The sequence below is a fragment of the Arvicola amphibius genome, chromosome 2, assembly GCF_903992535.2.
Source record: "Arvicola amphibius chromosome 2, mArvAmp1.2, whole genome shotgun sequence".
Taxonomy (NCBI): Eukaryota; Metazoa; Chordata; class Mammalia; order Rodentia; family Cricetidae; genus Arvicola; species Arvicola amphibius.
The window spans coordinates 144,788,467-144,815,253 of NC_052048.2; the positions used below are offsets into that span (position 1 = coordinate 144,788,467).

The following is a 26,787-nucleotide window of genomic DNA, read 5'->3' on the forward strand; positions in this document are numbered from 1 at the left end:
CCCCTTGGCTGGTTGAACTTGCTGTCTACTTTCTGAGGGAGGAGTGAAACAGAAGACAGCTCTTACTGGTTCAGGCTGATTTGTGTCCCCCAAGTCCCAGGACATCAGAATGGCACTGACTTTGGAGAAAGTCCCTCTTTTTTTCCCCTGTGTAGCCGTACCTGTACTGGAACTCACTCTGTAGACCAGGCTACCCGCAAACTCAGAGATCCACTTTCCTCTGCCTCCCGAGTGCTGGGATTAAAGGTGTGCGCCACCACTGCCTGGCTGGAGACAAGATCTTTACAGAGCTAAGTTTAAGTAAAATCATCAGAGTTGCCAGTGATCCCTTGGGATAGATGTCCTTGGAGGATGAGGAGGTCAGAACACATTCACATATAGAGGATGATCAGGCAAGGATTGAACACAGCATAATAAGACAATTAGGAATTGATAGATTTTTAAGTATTATCATTTGAATACATAATTTAAGTGTGCAAGTTTATGAAGTTTAATTTTAGAGTAATGGTTGTGTCGTCAATCAGCTTGCACAATTCCTAGGAATTAGCCACTAGCTCTTAGGAGCCAGTGCCGATGGCCACTTGAGGGTCTACTGCCTGTTTACCACCTACTGAGTTCTAAAGTCCATTTCTTTACAGTTTAGATTTTATACCTGGGCTACGCTGCATCTTCAGAGCACTTTTTACTGTTTATGAGTGAACAGTGTCTGAAATGTCCCTCCCTGTTGTGAGATACCCCATCAGGCACAGTGAGGATTCCCCTTTCTTTGCAGTAGAGGACCCAGGCTCTGCTAAGCAGACATGTCGGAGAAGGTGGGAGTGAGTGAGCTGTGTGAATGCATGTGGAGTGGGTTGTGTGGTTTGTAGGGGTACCCCTTCAGTCTCCCTCAGCTCCCCAGACATGTGCCATCCATGTGGCATTCTAATTCCTCTTTAAATAAAAATTAACCTGTAACTTTAGAGTAGTTTCAGATTTACATAAAAATTGCAAAGATAGAACAAAGAGTTCCCATTTTCCTCACATCCAGTCTCCCCAGTGTCAACATCGGACTATGGTTTATGCATCACTGCTAATGAGCCAATTTAGATACACTGTTAACCTGAGCCCTGGGACAATATCTCTGACTTCTCTTTTCAATAACCTTGACCATGCTGGGGAGTCCTGGTCTGATATTTTGTGGAAGATGCTTTCAAGGACAATTTCTGTTCCTTTTCCTGTCTCAGCTTTTTACTTAGACTGTAACCAGCTCTGCATGCAGAAATGTCGGTCATCTGAGAAGTGTTTTAACCAATATGGTAACACAGGGGACTTGGCCTGCTCCCTTGGGCTTCCTCAGCAGCTCTAGTACCATCACTCCTATCATATGGCCAGGGAATTAATACAAGATTGTAAACAGAGTTTGCCAGTTCATTCCCCAGCCACCCGGAACCAAATAACCACACAGAAACTATATTAATTACAACACTATTAGACTGATGACTCAGGCATATTTCTAGTTAGCTCTTTAATCTTAGATTAACCAATTTCTATTAGTCTATGTATCACCACAAGATTGTGACCTACTGGTAAGATTCCAGCGGTGTCTTTCTTCTTTGGCAGCTACGTGGTGTCTTCTTGACTCTGCCTACTCTCTCTCTCTCTCTCTCTCTCTCTCTCTCTCTCTCTCTCTCTGTTCTGATTTCCTGTCTGGCTTTACTCTGCTAAGCCATTGGCTGAAATAGCTTCTTTATTAACCAATGGTAATAAAACATATTCACAGCATACAGAGGGGAATCCCACATCACAATATGTGATGGCAGATGTATTGCTATAATTCCTGGATGACATTGACTGCCCATTAGTCCATTGAGTACAAGTATATTTGTGCCCAAACAAGACAAAACTAAAAGCATGACTAACAGACAACCTTGAGCCCACCTGTCATGGTTTGAATGAAAACTATCCCACAGGGAATGGCACTATTAGGAGATGTGGCCTTGTTGAAGTAGATGTGGCCTTGTTGAAAGAAGTGTATCACTGGGGGTCACCTTTGAGATGTCAAAAGTTCAAGCCAAGCCCAGTGGCTCACTCTGTCTTCTTGTTGCCTGCTGATCCAGTTGTAGAACTCTGTGCTCCTTCTCCGGCACCATGTCCTGTCTGCATGCGTTCATGCTTCCTACCATGATGATAACGGACTAAACCTTGAACCTGTAAGCCAGCTCCATTAAATGTTTATCCTTATTAAGAGTTGCCATGGTTATGGGTTCTCTTCACAGTAATAGAAACCCTAAAAACACAACCCTAGAAAAGTCAATAAAGCCTGGTTGTCTCCTTTACTCAATTGAGCAGTTGTTACTGCCTGTCTTCATTTGTCTTGAGTCAGCTGGCTCAAGCATGAGGTCCAACAAAGGAGCCTTGCCTGTTGGCTGTGTGGCTGTGTGGCTGTGTGTGCTGTGGCCTGTGTGGCTAGATCTCATTTCTATTATTTCTATGCCATATTCTCCTAGTGCCTGTTATCAGTTTAGAAACAAAGATCTTGGTGCTGAGTCTGCTCATTGCTACCGGGGAGTCAATGCTTCTGGGCCCTTCTCAGCTGACAGACAGAAGAGAAGCATGTATCCAGGGGCACATGCACACGTGTGCAAATCTACAGTTACTTCTAGAGCAATGCATCTGTGTTTCTGTCAGGATGAATATAAGTTCCTATTGAACCCTCTGTGTTGCCTGTCTTTTCCTTTCTTCAGTGAGCAAGGTGTTGGTTTGGGAGGTCTTGTTCACCCTTTTGCGGTTTGTCGTTTGTGTGTTAACTGTAGTGTTTTGGAAGTCATCCCCTAAGCCAGGGTAGTGAAGACACACACTGGGTTTCCATCTTCCACAGAGCTTTTCCTTCACACCAAGGTTCAGCTTCTTTTTTTGGATCCAAGCTCTCCAGACTGCTGTGAACCTTTGCCTAATTTCCAGAGAGCTGATGACATTGATTCTGACAACTTTCTGCCTGTGTTCTCATCGCCTCAACAGAGGGGGGGGGGCAATTTTGGAAGTCCTTATACTGACATTTTTGCAGATACTATATTAAGTTTAATTGTGAGGTAAAGGAATGAGAATCCTCTTTTTAAAAAGAGATTTGTTTGTATTTTATTTATTATATATTTTATTTTTGTGTGGTGCAGGTGTGTGTGTGTGTGTGTGTGTTTGTGTGTGTGTACAGCTATCCATGGAGGTCAGAAGCACAGTGACAGATCCTTGGAGCTGGAGTTACAGGAATTTGTGAGCCTTCAGATGTAGGTGCTGAGATTGAAACTTGGGTCTTCTGACAGAGCAGTGAGCACTCTTAACTGCTGAGCCCTCTCTCCCAGCATGATATTCTTTCAATAAGTCTCTTTTCTGTTTCAGTTGGTACAATTTTACTTTTTTAGGCTCATGATAAAAACTTACTGAGGCTGAGTGGTGGTGGCACACCTTTTAACTCCAGCGCTCGGGGGCAGCAGGTGGGTGGATCTATGAGTTTGAGGCCAGCCTGGTAAAGTTCCAAGGCACTCAAGGCTTCACAGAGAAACCATGTCTCAAAAATCCAATCCAATCCAAACCAATCCAACCAAAACAAAAAGCAAACTTCTGATTGAGAAACTCGTGCGACCTTTTTCTTTCAATATTTTTTAAGACAATTACTTGACTTAAATTTTTTTCTTGTAAAGAGTGTATTGTGGTCCACGGATCAGCCCCACGTTGCAGGAGCCATTGTGTCTGGGTACTAGCCCAGACCATAAAATTACTTCTCTTGACCAAGACCCCAACATAAACTATCTCTCTCTGGACTGGGCGTGGAGGTGCGGGAATAAAGACACAACTCACATGGCTTATTGGGAGGGAGGTTCTCAGTGGTCCCTCATGAAGTCCTGAGTTCACATCCTGAAGAATCCTCTCGTTTGTTCTCCAAACAGTCTTTATACCAAAACTTCACTGAGGAGAAATACATTAGCATTCTGTTTCCTAGGTATCAGGTGAATGGCTTTAGTCACATCCACAGCTACCTGTCTGCTCTGTATGCTGGCTGTCACATAGGCTTGATATCAGCATCTCTATCAGGCATCCTCCAAAGTACAAAGAAAGGAGCAAAACAACATCCTGATCTTTTGTTAGGGCAGTGACAAGCCTGACTGGAAGGCTACGTGACCACCTCAGGTGGGGCCTATGGCTTTAGAGCCTGGCTGCTATACCATATAGAGATATGTGCCTACATGAGTGTATATGTATGTGAGTGTAAGTGCCTGTATACGCATGTGGAGGCCAGAGGAGAGCATCAGATATCCTCTTAATATCACCCTCAGGCTGGATTCCCTTGTGGTAGGGTCTCATCCTGAACCTGGAGCTTGTGAGCTTTGTTTTACAGAAGGCTGATTCACCAGCAAACCCCAGAAATTCTTCGGTCACTACCTTCCTCAGTTGCCGGGGTTACAGGCATTGGAGGACCATTCCCAGGGAGTTACATGGATGCTGGGATCCAACTATATAAAAGTCTTCATGACTCTGGCCTCCTGTGGGTGATGTGACCCCTGGGCATGTGGTCCTGGGTCACGTAAGGAAGCAGTGGTTGCCTAACCTTTCTGCTATGGGACTGGATATAGCGGAAGAATGGAAGCACCTGTTCCCCTGAAAGGCTGCACACTCCTCTGCATCTTGGGCTGGCAGCCAGACTCGGAGGCCTGTGCTGACTCTATACTTTTGCCATTCCTCTGGTTCTTGGATATTCGGGCTCCTCCACTGCACGGCTGGCTTATTTGATTGATCATTCCCAACCTCCCTCTATTTCTTTTTCCTTCCTGTTTTGTGTATGCTGAAGTTGGAAGAAAAAAAAAGAGTTAAGATGCATTAAGGAAAGGATATAGGAGTGATTTAAATATGACTTGATAAAAATGACTTAGGCCATCTTCAGTAGACTTAGTGTCTATTTCTGATGTTTCCTTTAGAAACTGTACTAATTGCTCAGTTCAGGAAAACCCCAATTGTACCTCTGTAACTATTCAGAGGACTTAATACTGTTTTTTTGCATGTGTGTGTGTGTTTTGTTTTTGTTTTTGTTTTTGGTGTTTTGAGACAATGACTCATTATGTAATTCTGGCTGTCCTACATAGACCAAACTGGCTCCAACTCACAGAGATCCGCCTGCCTCTGCCTCCTGAGTTCTGGGATTAAAGATGTGCACCATCATGTCTGGCTAGCACAGGTATCTTAGGTTACAATGTACGGAAACCTTCCACAGGCAGTGGCTAAGGGGATAGCAGCACGAGAGGCTAATTGTCCCCATCCTGATGGAGTGGAGTTACAAGCAGCATCTCTTCTTCAGATGTGTACCCCTGACTGGGTCCAGACAGCTTGCCAGACACTATTCTGTGGAGTCTCTGAGGATGTTTTTGGACAAAATAAACATTTGGTTGCTGGACCAACCAAAGTAGATATCTCTGCCTCATGTGGGTGGCCCTCTCCCAATCAGTTGAGGCCTCAGTGTTTCCATGTACAAAGGAGAACTGACTCTGCTTGACTTGGGACATTGGACTCTTGAACTTTTGTCCTCAAACTCCAATGTCAGTTCTGGGATGACCTGCCAGTTTTCAGTCTAGAACTTTCGTCATTGGCTCCTATGGGTCTCCAGCTTGCCCCCTAAGATCTTGGGACCCAAATTCTTATAGTTTCCTTCTGTATCTGTCTCTCACCAGTCCCATTGGGCCTGCTTCTCCAGACACAACTGATAACATTCACTTGTTACTTCTCTCAGACTAACAGACAGTGAGGGTGTCTGCTTGTTTTGTTTTCTGGTGTACATACTCAGCTTAAGCACACTAATGCTGCCAAAGATTAGGAGGGGATAAAAATTGGGTGTGGCCTGTAGTTTTTCTGTGTGTCATATGCATGGTGAGGCAAGGTTTTATTTTATCTACATTTTTAGGTGTATGTACGTGCTCATGTGAATTGTGTCCACCACATTGTATGTGCAATTGGAGGTCTACTATGTAACCCAGGTCAACCTCATCAGTTGCTTATTCAATTTTCTTATTCACAAAGGCTCATTGAACTGTGGTTTGTGTCAGGCTCTGGATTGCTTTTGGGATTGAAAAAAGCAAATGAATCTCTGTTATGGCTACACTGTACAAACGAAACAGATCCATGTGCCAGTAACTTCAGCGGTGCTGTTTTTCAGAGAATAAAGTACTGGCTTGGGCTCAGGCACTGAATTCAGCTACTAGGTCTGCCATCTTCTCTAAGGGGCTAGTCTTGGTGAACCCTTTGAAGTACATTACTTGATTGAGTGCACCCTGGGAAGGGGGTGTGGCCAGAGTAAAGGTGGGGGAGCTTGCTAAGTTGGGGGGGGGGTGAACAGTGTTGGTGTGGGGTCCTCTGCAGGTGTTGGTTAGGGTTAGAGTGTAAGCCTGAGATGGGAAGCCATGAGGAAGGTCCACCTGATTGATTTATTTATCACTCAGAATGGATGGGGGGTGTGAAGGGCTAAGAAGAGAGGACCCAGAGATTCACTAGAATGTGGTGTTTTGGACTACACAGGGATGGTAGAGGGGATGGGGAGCAGTGGTTGAAAATTAAAACGATATAGTCCATAGTCCTATGGGAAAGTGTGGGAAATTGGGGGTTATCCTCAGGTTTGGCACCAAACAACCAAGGTCCGCTATGTTTCTTCCTGTTCAAGAGAAGAAACATGTGTGAGTACAAAACTTCCAAATTAGCCTGTGATGCACTTTGAATATGATTTGTCCTCTCCAGGCTCATATTGAAATGTGATTGCCTTGTGGCAAGAGGTAGAGTCACAGGGTAGTGCTCAGCTGTGTTCCTTAACGCCTTTTTAAAGGGTGTAGACTATTTCCCAATGAGGGGATGACTTGGATGACAATGGCTAACGATGTTGAGCATTTTCTTAAGTGTCTTTCAGCCCTTTGGGATTTGTCTGTGGAGAATTCTCTGTTTAGGTCTCTACCCATTTTTTAAAATTGTATATTGGTTCTTTTGATGTTCAACTTTCTTGAGTTTTTTGTATAGTTTGGAGATCAGTCCTCTGTCCTATGTGGGGTTGGCGAAGATTTTTTCTATTTTGTAGGCTTGCCGTTTTGCCTTATTGATCGTGTCCTTTGTTTTACAGAAGCTACTCAGTTTCAGGAGTCCCATTTCTTAATGGTTTCTCTCAGTGTCTGTGCTCCTAGGGTTATATTTAAGGAAGTGATCTCCTGTGCCTATGAGTTCAAGTGTACTTCCCACTTTCTCTTCTATGAGGTTCAGTGTGGTTGCTTTTATGTTGAGGTCTTTATATCCATTTGGAGTTAAGTTTGGTGCAGTATGGCAATAGATATGGGTCTATTTGCATTTGTCTATATATTGATATCCAGTTTTTCCAGCACCATTTGTTGAATATGCTTTTTTTCCATTTTGTATTTTAGCTTCTTTGTCAAAAATCAGGTGTTTGTAACTGTGTAGATTGATACCCGGGTCTTTGATGCAATTCCACTGGGGACCCACACATTCTTGACAACATCTCACACTGTCAGATATTTTTTATATTTTTCCCATGTGTGATGAGTTTGCATCATTTAGTTTCAGTAATGCATTCCAAATATTAAGTTTAAATGAAACATCTTGTACAACACTTGTTGGTCATGCTCTTCTTGATATAAGCTTAGTGTACAGAAAGTACACGCTGATAACCAGGGAGCATCACTCTCTCATTTAGGAAGCTCGGTTCACAGCTCCACCCCACTTACTTACCCCAAGCCATATCTTCTTAGGTGGCACAACTCTGCCCTTCTAAGAGTTAGGGATCTCTTGAGCCTTCTTTTTTCTCTACTCCCATCCTGTGTGATAGGAATTGCTGGCTACAGTCTCTCAACCACACATGTAATCTTCACACCCTCTTTTCATTTGGGACTCCCTCCATCTGGATCAATACATGGGGTGCGAATCATCACAGTGAGTCTCATGGCTTTATACCCTTACTTGCTGTCCAGTTTCCAAACATGGGAAGGTCGTGTGACAACTATAACATCCCAGGATGCTTGCTAACACACCTTCCAGAGTAAAATTCGAAGCCCTTATAGTGGCCCAAAAACATCTTACAAGACAACAATATTAAGAATATTAATATTTTTCCTAAATTTAAAATTACATTATTTGTGTGTGTATATGCTCATGGGCCACAGGTTACATGTGGAGGCAAAGGACAATGTGAGGGAGTGGTTCTCTTCTCCACCACATGAGGCCTGGGGATGGAATTCAGGCCACCAGGCTTAGAAACAAATGTCTGCACTACTTACCCGGTCTAATTCATTTTTAAACTGGTGTATGTTCATTGTACATCATTATAGGTATAATTGATGTTGTTTCTTCACATATACTTTTATCACTTGCACTTCCAAGCGCCCCCTCATCCTTTCTCCTTTCCCTCCTGCTAGTCCCCTCCTCTTCCCCAGATGATCTTGCTTTTACTTACTTATTGTATGTATTAATATTTTAGGTATCAATAGACAACTCATGATCCACAAATGAGTAAAAAAAAAAAAAAACAAGCCACACTTATCTAGGTCTGACTTATTTTTACCTAAGATTAATCTTGAAGAGGGATGTGAGAAAAGGGTATTCATTAAGAGTACAAGAAGCAATTGAAGAGGACTCCTGCACAGTGGGGGCTCCCTTCCAGACCCCAGATTGGGTACAAACATCCAAACGCCTGTTTTCACAGAGGAATCCTTTATTGAATGGGGAAGAAAAGTTAAAGTGTCTGCACGGTAAAGGAGATGGAGGATAAGGGAGAAAGGGAAGTGGACAAGGGAAAGGGGCGGGGAGATTTATCCTGGAGGGACAAAGGATCAAGAGGAGATAGACGTGGCACACAGGCAAATGGCGGTTTTATAAAAGTAAAGGGAGAAACCCCATGTTAGGGCGATTTTAACTGGGCATGTTGATTAGGCAAACCAAAGGGGAATTCTGATTGCTGGACTTTGGTAATCAGCCTGGGGAGGAAGTGGCTAAATAAGTGAATGAATAAGACCTTGGTGGCTAGCTTTAGGAATGTAACCTAACAGTTTTTAGCAAGGCAGAGGGAATGGGGAGAAGGGTAAGGCCTGCCAGAGCCACATGCTTTAGTGGCCTAGTGTCTCTTCAGTAGTGGGCTGCCCAACTCCCGCTGTCTGAGGCTTGTTTTTACGGACTGCAGGAGTTGCTAGGGGACACAGGAAGGGCAAGCGCTAAGGCACAGGCCTTTCGCCAATAGTGTCATAATTTTGAGTTTCCTACTGGATGGAGCATATCACAGAATCAGGGCCAGACTTAAGGGTGACTGGTTCTCACTGGAAGAAAGGCAAAGCCAGAGGGCAGATGGGTGGGCCAAAGTGTCTGATGTGGGAGTGGGGAGTTTGTGTCTATTTTTGAAGCTGATTTTCCTGGGATACATTTCAGAAGTGGCAAAGACAGTAAGACAATCAAATAAAAGGTGGGTAAGCCTCCATGAATAGCTCTGTAATAGAAATGTAAAGGTTTAATTGGTTGCAGTATCCGATTGGAAGGATGTGAAATACTGTATGCTTTCACTTTCCGGAATCGATGCCCACTGACACACACTTTGAAAGCTGATGTGTTTATCCTTTCATTTGGACAGATTTACCCAGAGATCATCTAGATCAGTTCAATTGGGTATTTAACCTAGCTCTCAGACTATGGGTGTCCAGAAAAAGGAGACCAGGATTCTAGTCTACAAGTTCTTTAGGGTTGAGATATTTAAAGACATATTAAAGGTGAACTGGTGTGAATTCTACCAGCTGGAAGTTGTTACTTGGATGATCAGCTGCTTGTCTCTGGAACACAGGCTGGGGCATGATCTTCCTACCAAATGAACCCGGAAACAACAATTACGAATACTCCTTTAAAATCTGGGTGGTGGCAGTCACACACGCCTTTATCATCCCAGGTTGCAGAGGCAGGTGGATCTCTGAGTTCGAGGCTAGCCTGTTCTACGGAGTAAATTCCAGGATAGCCAGGACGTACGTAGAGAAACCTGTCCTCAGAAAACAAAAAACAAAAACAAAACAAAACAAAACAAAAAAAGCCCCAACCAAACAAACCACTCCTTTAAATTAAAGACAAAAGAACTGCAGAATGGAGGAGAAATTACAGTGTTGGGGATATTTAGCAGTTCTTCCAAATAAGCGCGTTGAAGTCTACAGAGGGTCATGAACTTGAGCTTCCCTGAACATCTGCAGGGCTGGGGACCGCGGGCTATCTCTGCCCTCCAGAAAGGCAGTGGCTCTTTATCTCCGCAGAGGAGCTGGGCTTCTGGCTTGCGCCTATACTCTGCAACCGCTTTCCAGTTTTGCACCTGCTTGGGAGAGAATTTCTGTAGTAGATCCCAGTCCGCCTTGGCCCAGGATTCAGGCTAGGCGAGCCTCTGTGCGGAGCCTCAGATTGTGAGAATCATGCCTGAGGGTCATCCAAAAGCTTCAGCAAAGCGAAAACCGGGAAGGGATGCACCTGTACCTGGATCTAACCACGCCTCCGAATCCTGCTCCCACCAAGGGTTCCGCCTCTAGACCCTCCCTGCCCGGATCCTCGGCACCGCCCTTATTCCCAGCCCTGAACAATGGACTACAAAACTGGATCCCTACTCTGCAGGCCCAGCTACAAGATCTTCGGGCCTGCCTCAGCACGTCCTGGGTCCTACAACTACTCCGCCCCATTCCAGCCACGCCCCCTCGCTCCTTGCGACCCTCGGCCCAGAGCCCCAGGCGCGAGGCGCGCGTCTCTGACGTGTGGCGCCCTCCGATTGACGCACAAGTCCCGCCCCGGCCTCAAGCCCCGCCCAGGCGGGTGGCCGTTTCTCCGCCTCCCGCAGCCTGAGCCACTTCTTCAGGAGCTGAGGCGGCGGCTGAGGCGGCGTTTTCCGTGCTCGCTGCGGTCTAGGTGGCGTTCCTGTCCGGCAACGAGCGGCTGTGGCAGCCCCGCGCCCGCGGGCAATGGTGCGGCGGAGCGCGCGGACGCGGGCGGCCCTGCGGCGGGCATGAAGGAGGATGGAAGGGCAGGACGAGGTGTCGGCGCGGGAGCAGCACTTCCACAGCCAAGTGCGAGAGTCCACGGTGCGTGGCCGGGCGGTTCCCCTGGTCCAGACCAGCACGGTCCCCTAGCTTCTTCCCGGATCTCCGGCCCACGATGGTTTTCCAGCGCCCTCCGGGTCTGCTGCAGACAGACTCTGACTCCCCGCGTCTCTTACGGTCCTCTGTCACCTGTGACCCCGGTCACCTGTTCCCCATCTCCTTACTACCTACGTCCCTCTCCTGTCACCCGCTGCCCTCTTCTTTCATAGGTCTCCCTCGCGCCACCGGCGCTCCCTCCCCTCCGCTCTGTCCTCTCTTCATCTGTTCATCCCTACACCTGCACTTCCTGCCCCTCCCGTCACCTTTATCCCCCCCTCCTGTCACCTGTGTCGCCTCCCCTTCCTTGCACCACTCTCTCCTGTCATCTCTGTCCTCCAGTCACCTGTGCCCACCTCTTGTCACTTGCAGCCCTTCCCATCACCTGTCCTCCCCCTCTTGTCACTTGTCCCCATCACCTACACTTGTACCCTCCCCATGTCTTCACCGCACCTCATCTGCTCCTTCACCACCATCTTCCCCATCTTCTTCACCCGAGGTTATCCCGCATCTGCTGATGGAGGGTGGAGGGTGATTGGGTGGCTGTCCGCTTTTTCCTCTAGTCAGGTATGGTACCTGGACTGAGCTGGCTGTGGCTAAGGTGTAGGTGGTGCAGACTGCCCGGCTTCCCAAGCTTCCAGTCTGGCCTGTGACTCTGGCCTCCCACTCACATCCGTCCCTCTGCTCCGCTAGCCAGGACAGCTAAAACTTGCAGAGGAGGGAAGACAGGTCTCTCCTGGGAAGGGCGAGAGCAGAAGCCCACAGGGCACAGAAGCAGTTGCTCTGGAAAGGATGGCCCGCTTCATCCTCTGCTGCTAGCAGGTCAGGATGCCAACTTGACTCCCTAAGTGTCTCCCTTTGATGAGCACCTTTCAGGGTACCCGACAGTGTGTAAGTGGGTTTGTTTGTGTCTCCATATCTCTGTAAAGGATGCCCAAGTTACAAGTTTGCATCCGCCCCACGTTTAGCTCACTTTTCCTGTTCAGTCACACCCTTGGTTGAGGAGAGCAAATTCTGGTTCAGAGTAGTCCAGCTTGTGCAGTTACTGACTTTGAAAATTGATTATATGGCAAGTAAAAGGAGATGCATAAATCTGCACTGATAGAATTTGGTAGGCTGCATTTGGTTTTATTTTATTAATTCTTTGAGTAGTTTATAGAGTGTATTTTGATCATATCCACCCCCTCGCCAACTTCTCCCAGGCCTATCCCCATCTTCTCAACTTTGTGTCTTTTTTTTAAACCCATTTGTGCTGCCCTTATATTCTTAGGTGTGTGGACATTCATTGGAGTGTGGTTGACTTTTCAGGTACCCACACCCTTAAAGAAAACTGACTCCCCCTCCACCCTTAGCAGTTAGGGATCGGTCCTTCATGCCCATCTCCCGTCTCCATGCTGAGATTTTTGTCTGCATGAGCTTGCCCAGATTTTGTGTGTGTGTTTCACAACTGCCCTCATTAATTTGTACAAACTATGCTGTTGTAACTGGAAAACTACTATTTCTTAGGGCCATCTACTGTCCCTGGCTCTTGTAATCTTTTTGTCCCCTCTTCCACAGCTGTTTTAAGCCTGAAGAAGAGGGAGAGTGATATGGAAGTCCTCTGTAGGTCTGAGCGTTATTCCTTAGTCTCGTCCTCTGCCCCTTGCCCTCTGTTAACATTATATACACAGAAAGCCTCTCTGATGCAGGTTGAAAGACTCACTAATTTGTGGATATAACAATAAGTCATTAGGAAGCAGTTTAATATGTGTCATATTTAGCAGTGTATAGTAGTAGGCTCTCTCTAGGGCCTATGACCCATCTAGCACAGGTTCTTATCTTCAGGAGTGGTGCCAGGTATGGGTTTCCTTTTGTGGAGTGGGCCTTAAGTCCAATCAGAAAGTGGGGTTGGTTACTCCCACAACATTTATGCCACTAGGAAGAAATATATAATTTTAAGTATGCCCTTGATACATTTCTTCATTCTTTTCTTTTTGGGGGAGTGGGTTAGAGACAGGTTTCCCAGTAATTTTGGAGCTTGTCCTGGAACTCACTCTGTAGACCAGGCTGGCCTCAAACTCACAGAGACCCACCTGCCTCTGTCTCCTGAGTGCTGGGATTAAAGGCATGCACCACAACCACTCAGCTATTTTTTTTCGTTTTTTGGATACATTTTTTACTGAACATACCTGACTAATTAATCATGGTTTCAGATGCAGAAACAGTTTTATTACCATGCCAGAGGCCCAGCTTTCCCCCACAGCTGTAACTTTTGTTTCCTCCAAGAGCAGCTGCTGCTCTGGCTTCTAAGGCCATAGGTTAATTTTCACCTTATTTTTTTTAAAAACTATTCAATATATATATATATATATATATATATATATATATATATATATATATAAAAGTTCTTAGGGCTGTCTTTGGAATCCCAGTGAACGCAGGTGGATATGTTGCAATGTGTGTGTGGTAATAGGCTGAAGTGCTTGTTTTGTGAAATTTGTATGTATTATATATATATATATATAAATATATATGATTGTTTTGTCCTCATTTATGTCTGTATATCATGTATGCATCTGCTGCCCATGGAGGCCAGAAGAGGGCACCAGATCCCCTGGAACTGGAGTGACAAGGAGTTGTGAGTTGTCCCATTGCTACTGGGCACCAAACATGGGTCCTCCACCACTGAACTACATTGCAAGTCCAGAGAAGTGGCAGGGTTTGCTCATTCTTCTGGGTGTGGTGTATCTGGTGGTGGATTATCTGTTAGCTCATGAAAGTTCTGTCAGCGTGGATTTGATCTGGCAGAGTCATAAACCTGGGACATGGCTGGTACCGCAGCACAAGCATGCCCCTCAAGTTCTTAGGGCTGTCTTTGGAATCCCAGTGAACGCAGGTGGATATGTTGCAATGTGTGTGTGGTAATAGGCTGAAGTGCTTGTTTTGTGAAATTTGTATGTATTACTCCTTGTTTTTTGCATGTGGGTGGATGTCTAGTTGTTTCAACAACATATATTATTTTCCTTATTGTATTATCTTTGTGCATTGTGAATGATCAGTTAACTGTATTATGTGCTTATATTTTCTAGTGTTCCTATTTTGTTCCATTGGTCAATATTTAATTAATCCTATACAATTTTGATTATTTAAGTTTTATTTTTACTTTACAAAAGTTCTTTGATTTTTTTTTATTCAAATTGTGCTGATTATTTTGGGTTTTGTCTCTTCACATAAACTTTAGAATCAATTTGTTTCTGTCTACAAAATAACTTGCTTGGATTTTGATTGGAATTGCATTCAGTTTGTAGATCAAATATAAAGAATTAACATCTTCCTGTTCATGAACATGGGCTATATTATCTCCATTAATTAAAGTTAAGTATTTTAGATGTCTTTCATCAGAGTTTTATCATTTTTCTTATGAATATTTTGAATATATTTTGTTAGATATTCGGTTAAAATTCATATATATATATACACATATATATTGGCATGCTAGTGTAAATGGTGTGTGATGGTTTTGACTTTAAATTTCACTTATCCCTGCGCTGCTGGTAGTGCACACCTTTTTATTTATTTATTTATTTATTTATTTTCCAAGACAGAGTTTCTTTGTCTATCCTTGACTGTCCGACTGTCCTAGAACTAACTCTGTAGACCAGGCTGGCCTCGAACTCACAGAGAGTGAGTCTGCCTCTGCCATCCTAGTGGTGGTATTAAAGGCATGCGCCGCCGGGCGGTGGTGGCGCACGCCTTTAATCCCAGCACTCGGGAGGCAGAGGCAGGCGGATCTCTGTGAGTTCGGACCAGCCTGGTCTACAAGAGCTAGTTTCAGGACAGGCTCCAAAGCTACAGAGAAACCCTGTCCTCGAAAAACCAAAAAAAAAAAAAAAGGCATGCGCCACCACTGCCCAGTAGTTTTTTGTTTTTTGTTTGGTGGGGGATGCTGGCACACATATTTAATCCCAGCATTTCCACAGGTAGAGGCAGGCAGATATGTGTGGTTTCGAGGCTATCTTCTGAGTTCTAGTCCAGTCAGGGCTATATAGTGAGACCCTATCTCAAAACAAAGCAAACAACAACAAAACCCCAAAACTAAATTGAGATCAAACCAAAGCAAAAATTTCACTTTTCTATTCTGGCATATAGGAAAGTGATTGACTTCAGTGTATTAACCTTGTGTCCTTCACTCTTGCTAGAAATATTTATTAAGATATAGTTTTTTGTATGTATTCATTCAGCTTTTTTCTGTATAACTAATAGAGATATCTGTGTACAAAGGCGGTTTTTACTTATTAAAGTCCTTTTTATTGTCATCTTGCACTAACTAGGATTCCTAGTACTGTGTTGTAGGATATGAGAAAAGGTGCTCTTGTTTGCTGTAGATCTTAGACAAGTGTTGCATTTCTCATTGTTAAGTATGTTAGTTATTGATACTTTGTAGATTGGTATTCTTTAGCTGTTGAGGAAGGACTTTAATTTTAGGTTCTTTAGTTTTTTAAAGTTTTATTTATTTTTATATACATTGGGGTTTTGCCTGAGTATATGTGTGAGGATGCCAGATCTTTTGGTACTGGAGTTAGACAGTTGTGAACTGCCAGGTGGGTGCTGGGAATTGAACCTGGGTCCTTTGGAAAAAGCCACTAGTTCTCTTAACTGCTGAGCCATATCTCTAGCCCCAATCTTAGCATCTTTTAAATTTAAAATTAATATTTTTTCTTATTTATTCGGTTTAGGTTTACTTTTCTTTCATGATGAATTAATGTCACCTAGCTAAAGTAGTGTTTTATTTATCTTTTTTTGTAAAGTTAAACATTTTTATTTAAGGGATTTCACATGTGATTTCCTTACTGACCGTCAAGGTCACTGAAATTCAAGCGTTTTGAAGGTAGTCCTTCTTCAAAGAGCCAGTGCTTGATTAAGTTGTGCAATCAGACCATAAATTCTTTCATTTCTCTATGCATTAAAGACAGACATATTCATGAAAACTTCAAAGTTCTCCATTGAAGAGTCTTTAAATCAATTTCTTCCATTTACTTTAGGAACCATTTTAGTGTAGGTTTGCCTCTCACTTGTTGACATCCTATGCCTCTAAAGAATGAGTTCAGACCATACTCATTCCTGTCACATTCAGAATACGACGGGTCTGTGTGCAGATATGCCGGAGTTACATTGAAACAAACTCTGTTCATAGGTGTCCTTCAACTCTGACCTCATTCATTTTCAAGACAAGCCTTTGATATTCACATGTTCATCTCCTTTCCAGGGCTTTCTGTCCCTCTGCCCAGTATTTTTGGCCTTAGAAGCTTTTTGAAAGACTGCAGCTTCTTTCTTACTCTTCTCTTGTTATATATTGACTTTTCTCTTCTTTGGGAATTTCAAACTTATCATAAATTGTTCTCTAACAATTTGATATCACATTCTTTATATCCAGGGATGTACTTCCTCCTCATAGTCTGTTATGAATCTTCAATAGGAGAAATGGGCCCATCATCATCCAAATACTCATATCTCTGTCAAGATCTTCCTCTTCTACAACTTCGTCAGCATGCATTTGCTTTACAAATTTCTTAAAGTGGTGTCCATACTTCAGTTTTTCAGTGTGGTGGAAAAAATTCTCTTGCAGGCAGGGTGGTGGTGGTGCACAACTTTAATCCCAACACTCCAGAGGCAGAAGCAGGTGGATCTTTGTGAACTCGAGGCCAGCCTGCTCTATAGCGCTAACTCCAGGACAGCCAACGCTACACAAAGAAACCCTGTCTCAAAAACCCAACCTACCCACCAACCAACCAACCAAACCAAACCAAACCAACCAAACAACAACAACAACAAACATTCTCTTGCAATAGCCCCTGCACACACCAGAGCTAGGTGCACCACTCACTTCCTCCTCTACCATGCCAAAAAGCTGTTCTATTTATCTCTATATATTAAATTAAAAAAGTATTTTGGAACTATACTTTTTTGGTACATGATAATTCATGAAAGTTATGTCTTCCTTGTGGGTTATATAATTTACTTATTTTATCTTTTGGGTTATATAATTTTTATTTATTTGTAAGTATTCTGCATGTATACCTGCATGCCAGAAGAGGGTACCAGATTCTATTATAGATAGTTGTAAGCCACCATGTGGTTGTTGGGAATTGAACTCAGGACCTCTGGAAGAGCAGTCATTGCTCTTAACTGTTGAGTCATCTCTGCAGTCCCAATCACAACTATTTAATGCATATTAATTATACCAATTGGATTTTACTGTGACCTTTCTATGTACTTATATATCCTGACTTGATTGTGTCTACTTCTTCCCTCTTCTTTTGCTGTCCTCTTCTCTTATACACTCCTTGGTCTTTTTATTCTTCTCAAATATTTCCTCTTCTACTTTTAGGTCTTTAATAAAATTAGTTTTCACCTATGAAAAAACTTGTAATATTTCTCTTTCTTATCTGTCTTCACTTAACGTGAATTCATTTCCTTCCATTTTCTTGCAAATCACGCAGTTTTTGTTCTCCTTCCAAGCTGAGTAATTCTCCACTGTTTATAATGCTATATTTCCTTGGTTCAGTCATCTGCCATTAGGCATCTAGCTATTGTGAATGGTACCGTAATAAACTCAGGAATGCAGATTTCACTTTCTTAGCATATATATTCAGGAGTGGCATAACTGAGTCAGATACAGTTTTGTTTTTAGTTTTTTTAGGAATCTCCATTTCCATAGTGGCTGTACTGACTCACATGCTTTCCAGTGTATATAAAGGTTCCTTTTTGTTCACATCTTCATCAGCATTTTGGATAATAGCCATTTTGACTGACATGAAATTGAGCCTCAGTGGAGTCTTGATTTGCATTTTCCTGATAGCTAAGGATGTTGAGCATTTAAAAATATATTTATTGGCCATTCATGTTTCTCCTCTTTTTTTTAAATGATAAGTATCTGTTTAGATCATGTGTCACTTTTTGATTGGATTATTTGTTCTTTTGTTATAAGAGTTAATAATGGGTCAATCAGTTTATAACTTATATAGACTGCGCATTTCTTTGGGGCTGAACGGCCAAAGGCCAGGTGGGACAGAAAACCTCGGTCAACAGAATGGTACCCAACGTGTGGAAAACTGCATATACTTCCTGTCTGGCTACTGGCCAATCAGTGTTTTATTAAATCAATATGATTGACAAATCTTTACAGTGTACAAGAGCATTATTCCACAGCAAAACTGTTTCTTCTAGAAGTAGCCTTATAGAAGTCATGGTTCCTCTTCGCAGCAGCGGTGAAGTAAGACAGAGTTGGTATGAAGGAGTGGGCTGTTGCTGTGACAGTGCTGACTGTGCTGCTTTGGGGAGAAATAGGCAAGACCTTGGGACTTTGGACTAGGAAAGTATTTGAATGCTCTAGTGGTGTTTAATAAACTAGCATAGTAGGAGCTTAAAAGACATTATTTCTGAGATCCATGTGAACAATTGAATCTCAACTCAAGAGGTTTCAATAGTGGAATAATATTAGCAATTGGGCTAGAGATCACTCTTGTGATACACTGGCAAAGAATGCCACTGCTTTTTGCCCTTGTCTTAAAAATCTCTAGGCTGAATTGAAAAGCTATGAATTAATTTCAATAGCAGAGATTTCAAGACAGCCTAATATTGACAAGGTTATTAGTGATGCAGGCCTGCAATGAAAAAGAAGAAGGAGTGCAACAAGAAATATAAAACACAGGTTGGAGAGATGGCTCAGTGGTTAAGAGCACTGACTGCTCTTTCAGAGGACTTGGGTTCAATTCCTAGCACCCCCATGGCAGTTCACAACTGTCTGTAACTTCAGGATCCAACACAGATATACATACAAGCAAAACACCAATGAAATAAAAGAAACAAGGCATGCATTTCTAAAACAAACAAAACAAAGCAAAGCTCAAAAATTAAAAAACACAGTTTCAGGAGAAAAAGAGCACCAGAAATTGAGTGTTGGAGCCAGGTTTGTGCTGAGAGAGATGGAGAAATGGACTAAAGTATGATATCCTTATTGTACGACCCTACCCAGCCTATCCTGCAACTTGTGAGAGGAAAAGTCCTGTGCAATTATCTGTTCCTAGAAAAGAAGCAACAAAGGAAAGTTTATGCAAATGTAATGCTCTACCCTAAGTATGTAGCTGAACTTGGCAGCACTGACCATGTGGTTCTGGCCTTAGAGTCACGAAGGATACAGGAGTAAAGGTTGTGGAATCTTCCTTCAAAGGTAAGAAAATCTGCTAAGGCCAGTCTGTAGCAGTAAAGTCTTTGCATGGAGATCTGAAGAGGCCATTGTACAAAACTTTGAAAGTGAAATCTGGATTGTGTTTGAGATCCTAATATATTGAAGATGTTAGGGCGATGGGATACTTCCAAGAAGAGCTGCATATAGACAAGGAACCAGCTTGAGGGAGGAGAGGGGCTGTGTTACACTCAGCAAAGTTGGAAGGGTGGAGTCATGTAAGTCCTTTGACTTTGGATATAGAGCTACAGGATTTGGAGTTTGCCTTGCTGGTTTTTGGTCTTGCTTTGGCTCAGTATTTTCTTACTATATCCCCTTTCCTTCCTTTTGGAACAGTAATGTATATCCTGTTACATTGTATGTTGGAAGTATGAAATATGTGATCTGCTTTTTTATTTATAGTTTACAAGGGGTTACAATTAAGACATTGCCTTGAATCTTAGAAGAGACTTTGGGCTTTTAAACTGTGTTTGAGACTGAAAGATATGGTGTTTTTTGAAGTTGAACTAAATGCATTTTACATTAAGATATAGTCAGGGGGGGGCCTATAGGGACCAGGGAGTGGAATGTGGTGGTTTGAATAAGAATGGCTCCATAGGCTCATATATTTGAATAGTTGGATCCCAGTTGGTGGAACTGCTTGGAAAGGATTAGGTGTGTCCTTGGTGGAGGAGGTGTGTCACTAGGGGTTTCAAAAGCTCATTCAGGTCTCAGCTGTATATTTCTGTAACATGTGAATGGAGAGTTGAGACAAATGGATCCTGGAGTTTACGAGCAGTCGTATGATCTTTTAATATACTGTTGAATTCCATTTATACCTATTTTATTGAGGATTTTTGCTTATGTATCCATGTATATTGGTTTACAGTTTTTGTATCTTATAAGGTTTTGGTAGCAAGGTAATACTGCCTCTGTAGGATGAGTTTGTAAGTATCTTTTCCCTTTCTATTTTGTGAAATAATTTAAGGATCTATTTTTTCTTACTTATACCTTTTAACTTACTTCATACCTTTTAACTTAACTCCAATTTTATCTGGGAATAAAAATAGAAACTCAATACCAGCACTCTGGAGGCAGAGGCAGGCAGATCTCTGAGTTTGAGGCCAGCCTGGTCTACAGAATGAGTTCCAGGACAGCCAGGGTTACAGTAGGGAAATGGCTGTATATTTATTCATCTTTCCATTTATCTGTCCATCCATTTATACATGTATAGTAGATTAAAACCTGGAGCTCACTGCTTGGATTAGAATGGCTGGCAGTAAACCCCCAGATCCGCTTGTCTCGACTCCCTGTGCTCTGGGGTTACAGATGTATGCTGCTGAGCCTTGTTTTTATGTGGTGCTAGGGATCTGAATTCATGTTCTCATGTTTGTGTAGCGAGTGTTTTACTCACTGAGCCATCTTTCTGATATTTTTTAAAAAATAACTATTTGAGTCTTTGTGTCTTTCATTCATCTGGATTTTTAAGTATTCCTTGTTTTTGGCAAATTTCAAAGAAGTACAATTTGAATTTCCTTTAATTGGTGGTTAGTCTGTAGACTTTCTGAATACTTATGTCTTTATATTTGAATTAATGATATTAAAATAAATCTGGTGCAGACAATGAGCCTCTCAGTAATAGCTCTTGCCTCTTAGGCTGGGTAGAGATGTTTCTGGTCCTGCTTGGCATCTTTCAATTTTAGATCTTAAATAAGAAGATAAATAGTAAAAATTTATTATAATGCACTGGCTTGTATCTAAGTTCAATGCTATTCTTGAAATTTAAAACTATTAGCTTTAATTTATTAATATTACATATTAAATAAACTTAGACCACTGGGGACTAGGTCCCTCAATTCAAATCAAGTCTAAAGGCGTGCAGCCCCCAAGGCCTTGAATCACCTTCTGCACAGGTTACATGTCACTGAGAAGTGCTGTGGGTTTCTCTGGGAGGGTGGTAGCATGACTGTTTTTCTCTGGCAGCAGAGGAAAGCTCTTTGTCCTCGGAGCCCTGCCAAACACTGAGCTGGCCCATTGTCTCCTGTGAGCTGGAATAAAAGCTACTGGCTGTAAATATAAACATATTCCATTTATGTTTTTAGAATTTGTAGCCTTACCTGTACTCTTGAATATATTGCTTTCTTGATTTTTTTCACTGCAGCCCTATGTCTGCTCTGGCCTCTGCTCTTCTGTTCCTCAGCCTGTCCTTGGCTTCACTGTCTTCCAATCTTCTTGGGTCTCACTTTGTTTTGCATTTTCACAAGCCAGTACTTCTCTAGCCATGGTCAAGGGCTTCCTGTGACTGGAGGTTAAATCTGGGAAAATGATAGAGCCTATGAAGAACTTGTGGAATTGGACTGGAAGGGTGCTTAGCCCAGGAGTCAGAGGAGCTAGCTGGTACAAGCTGAGGAAAGGGGAAGGCATCAGATAAGAAAGGATAATACTGACAGAGGTTGCTGCATGGAGACCAAGGAACGTTAGGACCTGTAGTTTGGCTGTTGGGTCATCACTTCCACTGACACAGAGAGGGGGGCAGGTTGGAGGGGGGCAGGAAGAGAAGGGAAGAAGTGAGAATAGGGAGAAGGGAGCGAAACCAGAAGTCTGAAAGTATCTGGGCTGTTAAGATCATCAGGTGGTTGATGTTTCTTGGGGGCTCTAGCTACATCGTCTCAGTATCAGAATCAAGCATCATGTTTTACATCATTGTCAGGCCTTGGGTGTCGGGATTCTAGCCTGGGTTTTCCTGGAACTTTAAAGGCCATTTAATCTCACTTTGTTATTTGCTCTTGTTATATTTCTCTATTTTTATTTATTTGTCCTTTTCTTCCACTTTCCATGTAGAATTTCAGTTTGATAAATTGTACCAAGGGAATGAAAGAAAACAAAAGAGGTAATTTAGACAACTTACTTAACCTAACAATGGAGCTGAAATATTTGTGCTCACCTTTCTCCTTTTCCTTCTTTAAAACTGAGGACAACATAATGGTCTGTTATTAGAAAATAAGTAAATTCTAGTGTGTTCAGTGATGCTGGGGCATGCTTAGGAAGCACCAGCCGCAGGGGCAGTGGCGGTACACACCTTGTCAAGATGTCATGTAAGGAACAGTTGTGGGACAAAGGATATGAGACTCAGACATCCTAGAGTTGGTTTAGAAGCCAAGACAATAGTGATCCCAAGGGTCTGATGTAGGATGGATCTGGGGTGGGTGCTCAGCTGAAGAGGACAGTAGGAGACGAGAACAGAGACGAGTGTAACTGCCCTCTTCCTCCTCTTTCCCTCTCTCAGGCCTTTCCTTTCTCTTTCCAGCTCTTCCCAGAATCTATGTCAGCCAGGCTTTTGTTTCCACTACAACTCTTGTCAAAGTTGCAGTAACTTCCATGGTACCTAACCCAGTTGTCAGCTGCACTGCCATCATTATTATGGTCTCCTCCTCTTCTCTTTTATCTCCTCCCCCATCATTTCCTGCCTCCTTATCCAGAAAGATTACTGTCAGTCCCTCTGCTTCGCAGTTATTTCAGCATTATTCCATTTCCTTCTTCTGTTTTTTGACTGCTGAATTATTCATTCTATCTTCTGTAACTTTTCTCATCTTTGAAAAAAGCCTTCTGTCTTTGAATTCCTTTTCACAGTTCCTTTGTTTTGCTGCAGCACTAGGGAAGAACTCCACTGCGTTTCTTTCTGCTTGCACTTTTCTCTCCAGCTCTTCCTGGAATCCACTTTAGCTGGGCTTTTGTCTCCACTACTCCAGAAAAACAGTTCTTGTCAAGGTTGCAGTGACTTCCGTGGCACCAAATCCAGTTGTCAATCCCCCTTTCTCATCTTGCTTGGCCTGTCAGCAGTATTTGACACTGTTGCAAATTCCTTTTTCCTTCCTGTGGGTCAGGAGATGTGCAGGCCCTTGGTGCCCCACCCTTGCTAACTGCTTGTCTGGCAACCTCTTCACTGATGCTTAACATCTGAGAGTTACACTTTGTTTTTAGACTTTTCTACCTGCTTTTGCATCTTAGCCTTAGGACATTTTGTGTCATCTGCTGATTATTATTTTTTATTTTTTAAGCTTGTAACCTAGCATTTCCTCTGAACAGCACACACACACACACACACACACACACACACACACACACCTACCCACTCAGCTTTCCACCTTCATAGTGTATACCTCAAACTCAGCAGAACCCGGTCCTCCTTGGGATCATTCCTTTTGTAATCTTCCCCGACTTGGACTTGGCAACTCAGTCTTTCCAGTGTCTCAGGACTAGAACTTTGTGTTTATTATTACGAGTCCTAGCAGGCCTGCTCTCAAAACACAACTCAGTCATTTCTTAATGCCTCACTTCACAGCTCTGAGTAATATTTCTTCTTCATTGTCTTTTCTGGTCCCTGCTTCTGTCCTGGCAACAGGGACAGGCGAGTTTCTCTACTGAATCTGATCCTGTCACTTCTCTGTTCACAGTCTTACATGGATTTCTGTCTCCCCAGGGTCAGAGCCAACCTGTCAGTTACCATGTGTAAGTACCAGCACCTGGAACAAAGTCCTCTGTGCCCTGGACACCTATTAATCCCTAGGTTCATCTCTTATTCTTCACTTTCGTTTGAACACACTAGAGCCATCTTGTCTCAGGCCCCTGACATTATTATTGTCTTTGTATCACACACTGCTAGTCTTACTCCTTTTGTCCCGTCATTCTTCCTCAGGTGTCATCCTGGTGAGATGAGCTGCCACTGTTCCTGTTTTCCTAGGCCCAGGGTAGCCATCCTCAAACACACTGTAATTTAGTTATCTGTTGTCTAATAGATATTTAGTATCTAATAGATAATAGATAGTATTGTTATTTCTGTCTCTGGAATGTGTGTCACAAGGGTGCACCTTTGCTCACTAGTGTCCCCAGTGTTAGAATAGGTTCCTGGATGTAGTAAGCCTCACAAAATCAGCTCAGAAAGCCTCTGTCAGCTACCAGAATCCAACTTTAACCTTATGGTTCATTGTGTTACTGCCAAGTTATTCCTCTTTCCTTGCTCTTGGAAGCAAGACTGACTTCTACTGCATTGTAGACCATTATTTCTTTATGTTTCTTCATTGTTTGATTTTCCTTTTGCCCATTTTCTGTGCTTCAGAGGATTTCAAGATGAGGTTTGACTCTACTAGTGTCCTCTTGTTCGCCTTCAGGCTTCCAGAACGGGCGTTAGCAGTGCCTTTCATCATCTCCCACATACACTGAGTGCTATAGTTTAAAAAATGGCAGGAAGGAGTCATACCATACAACAAGGCTCCCATGGGGGGTTTATTTGAAAAGGAGAAAGAAGGGGCAGAGAAGGGGACAGAGAGGATGGCAGAAAGGGGGGGGGGGCAGAGACCGGTCCCTGAGTTCAAGAGTGGTGGAAGAGATGGGGGTAGGTGGGCAAGGTCCACCTTTTTTTAAAAAAATATTTATTTATTTATTGTATATATACAGTGTTCTGCCTGCATATATGCCTGCAGGCCAGAAGAGGGCACCAGATCTTATTACAGATGGTTGTGAGCCACCATGTGGTTGCTGGGAATTGAACTCAGGACCTCTGGAAGAACAGTCAGTGCTCTTAACCACTGAGCCATCTCTCCAGCCCCAAGGTCCACCTTTTATAAGGGAACATAGAGAATATGCACAGTGGGTGCCCTTAGTGGCTGCAGCTGAGGATGTATCTTGTCAGGACCATAAGGGCAGACCAGTATAAATGCCTGAATATTAGCATTCCTCCCTTTTGTTTAATATAAAAAGGGACGAGTTAGGGTAGTTATTATAAAAAGGTGAAGCAGGGATGAATACGCTGTGTTCTTAAGACTCTGCTTCCTGCTGACCTGGGAGGCATTAGTCATCTTTGGGGGACCTGAGAAAGCTGGGGTGCTGGCTGTGTTCTGAGGTCGCTGGCTGTTTCACTTCACTGTCCAGGCTCTGTGGAATCATCAGGCACCACTTGGACCTGGCAAAATGTTGTTCGAATGGGTGGATTCAAGTCAACTCCCTGGAGCTCACGAGAACTTTGAATTTACACAAAGATATGTTTTAGACACATTAGAAAGCAACCAAAGAGAATTTAAAATCCTGAGCTTGTGTCTGTGATGCTATAGTGGTAGAAAATAATGTTTAGTGCTCTGCCAGAGCTAGACTGATAGCTTACCAGAATTCCATCAATTAATGTCAAGATTGTGAACAGTAACAGCATGAGAGAGAGAAATCTGGAACATGTTTTGTTCTTTTATACATCTCAGATCGCTTTCTCCTTGTCAGCACTGAAGCTTTCCTGTCTTCACACAAACAGACCTTAAAGCACCTGGTCCTTCCCATCAGCACAGCGTCACCTCACGCCCTCTTTCCATCCGATTTACTGGGACACACGTGGTTGATGACTGAGGGCCGTCAATAGTAAAAAGTGGAACAGAACAAATTTGTACCACACTGGTAAGGCTGTCTCCTGAGAAGACGAGGAAAAGGGACGGAAAGATCACCAGGGCCACATGGAAACAGGAGAAGGGGGCCTGTGAGCAGGGACTGAAGGAGCACAGAGGCCAGCACTGCCCTTGGCAAGCCATGGGGCCCTCTGCCCAAATGCCCAGCTCTGGAAAAAGGACCCTCTTGGGGGACCAGAAACTCCATTATAGAATATATATCTTTTTTTTTGTTTTGTTTTTTGTTTTTTGTTTTTCGAGACAGGGTTTCTCTGTGGCTTTGGAGCCTGTCCTGGAACTAGCTCTTGTAGACCAGGCTGGTCTCGAACTCACAGAGATCCGCCTGCCTCTGCCTCCTGAGTGCTGGGATTAAAGGCGTGCGCCACCACCGCCCGGCTAGAATATATATCTTGTTTATCAAATACCTTATTTATCAAACATATGTCATCACTTATTTAAATTCTCTAGAAGCTTGGTATTGGCCACTTGGCAAAGATGTAAGTCCTTAGGTGTAAATCTCTAAGTTAGCTTTTGTTAATCTGAATAGACCTTTATAGCCTTAATTTTTTTATCATGATATAGGGTATATATCACATATAATTTTATATTTCTATCACCATACAGTCTATACCAACTCAAAATATTTGAGACTTGTTGCATTTCTTAGTCTAAAAGGAGATAAAATAAACAGAGGATTTGTTAGGACTAATAAGTGTACTGTTTAACCTTAGTAAAAGATGGCTGCCAGCCATGTAGCTGCTTACATAATTATATGTCACCAGCTAAGGTGGAGGAGAGCCACGTGGTTACTGTTTAGAACATGTTTTTCTAACCAGTAGTTACATGCACACATACACAAAACTGAATCCAAGTTACATACACATACATGCAAAATTAAACGCAGCTTACATTTACACATAAAGGGCTAAGTACAAGTCACATGCATTCACACACACACACACACACACACACACACACACACACACACACTAAACAAGAGTTGGGT

The 26,787-nt window shown here is 43.0% G+C and overlaps 1 protein-coding gene across 4 annotated transcripts in view; it reads left to right on the forward strand.

Annotated features, from left to right (window-relative positions):
* Positions 1–10,821: 10,821 nt before the first annotated feature.
* Positions 10,822–26,787, forward strand: part of Lmbr1 (limb development membrane protein 1) — a 128,137-nt gene continuing 112,171 nt past the window's right edge. For all 4 annotated transcript variants that reach the window (XR_005284282.1, XM_038319029.2, XM_038319031.2 and 1 more), the window contains exon 1: positions 10,822–11,099. Coding sequence is in view for 3 of the 4 variants with exons in the window: in XM_038319029.2 (XP_038174957.1) it covers positions 11,034–11,099 (66 nt within the window). In the remaining variant the exon portion in view is untranslated. The remainder of the gene's footprint in view (positions 11,100–26,787) is intronic.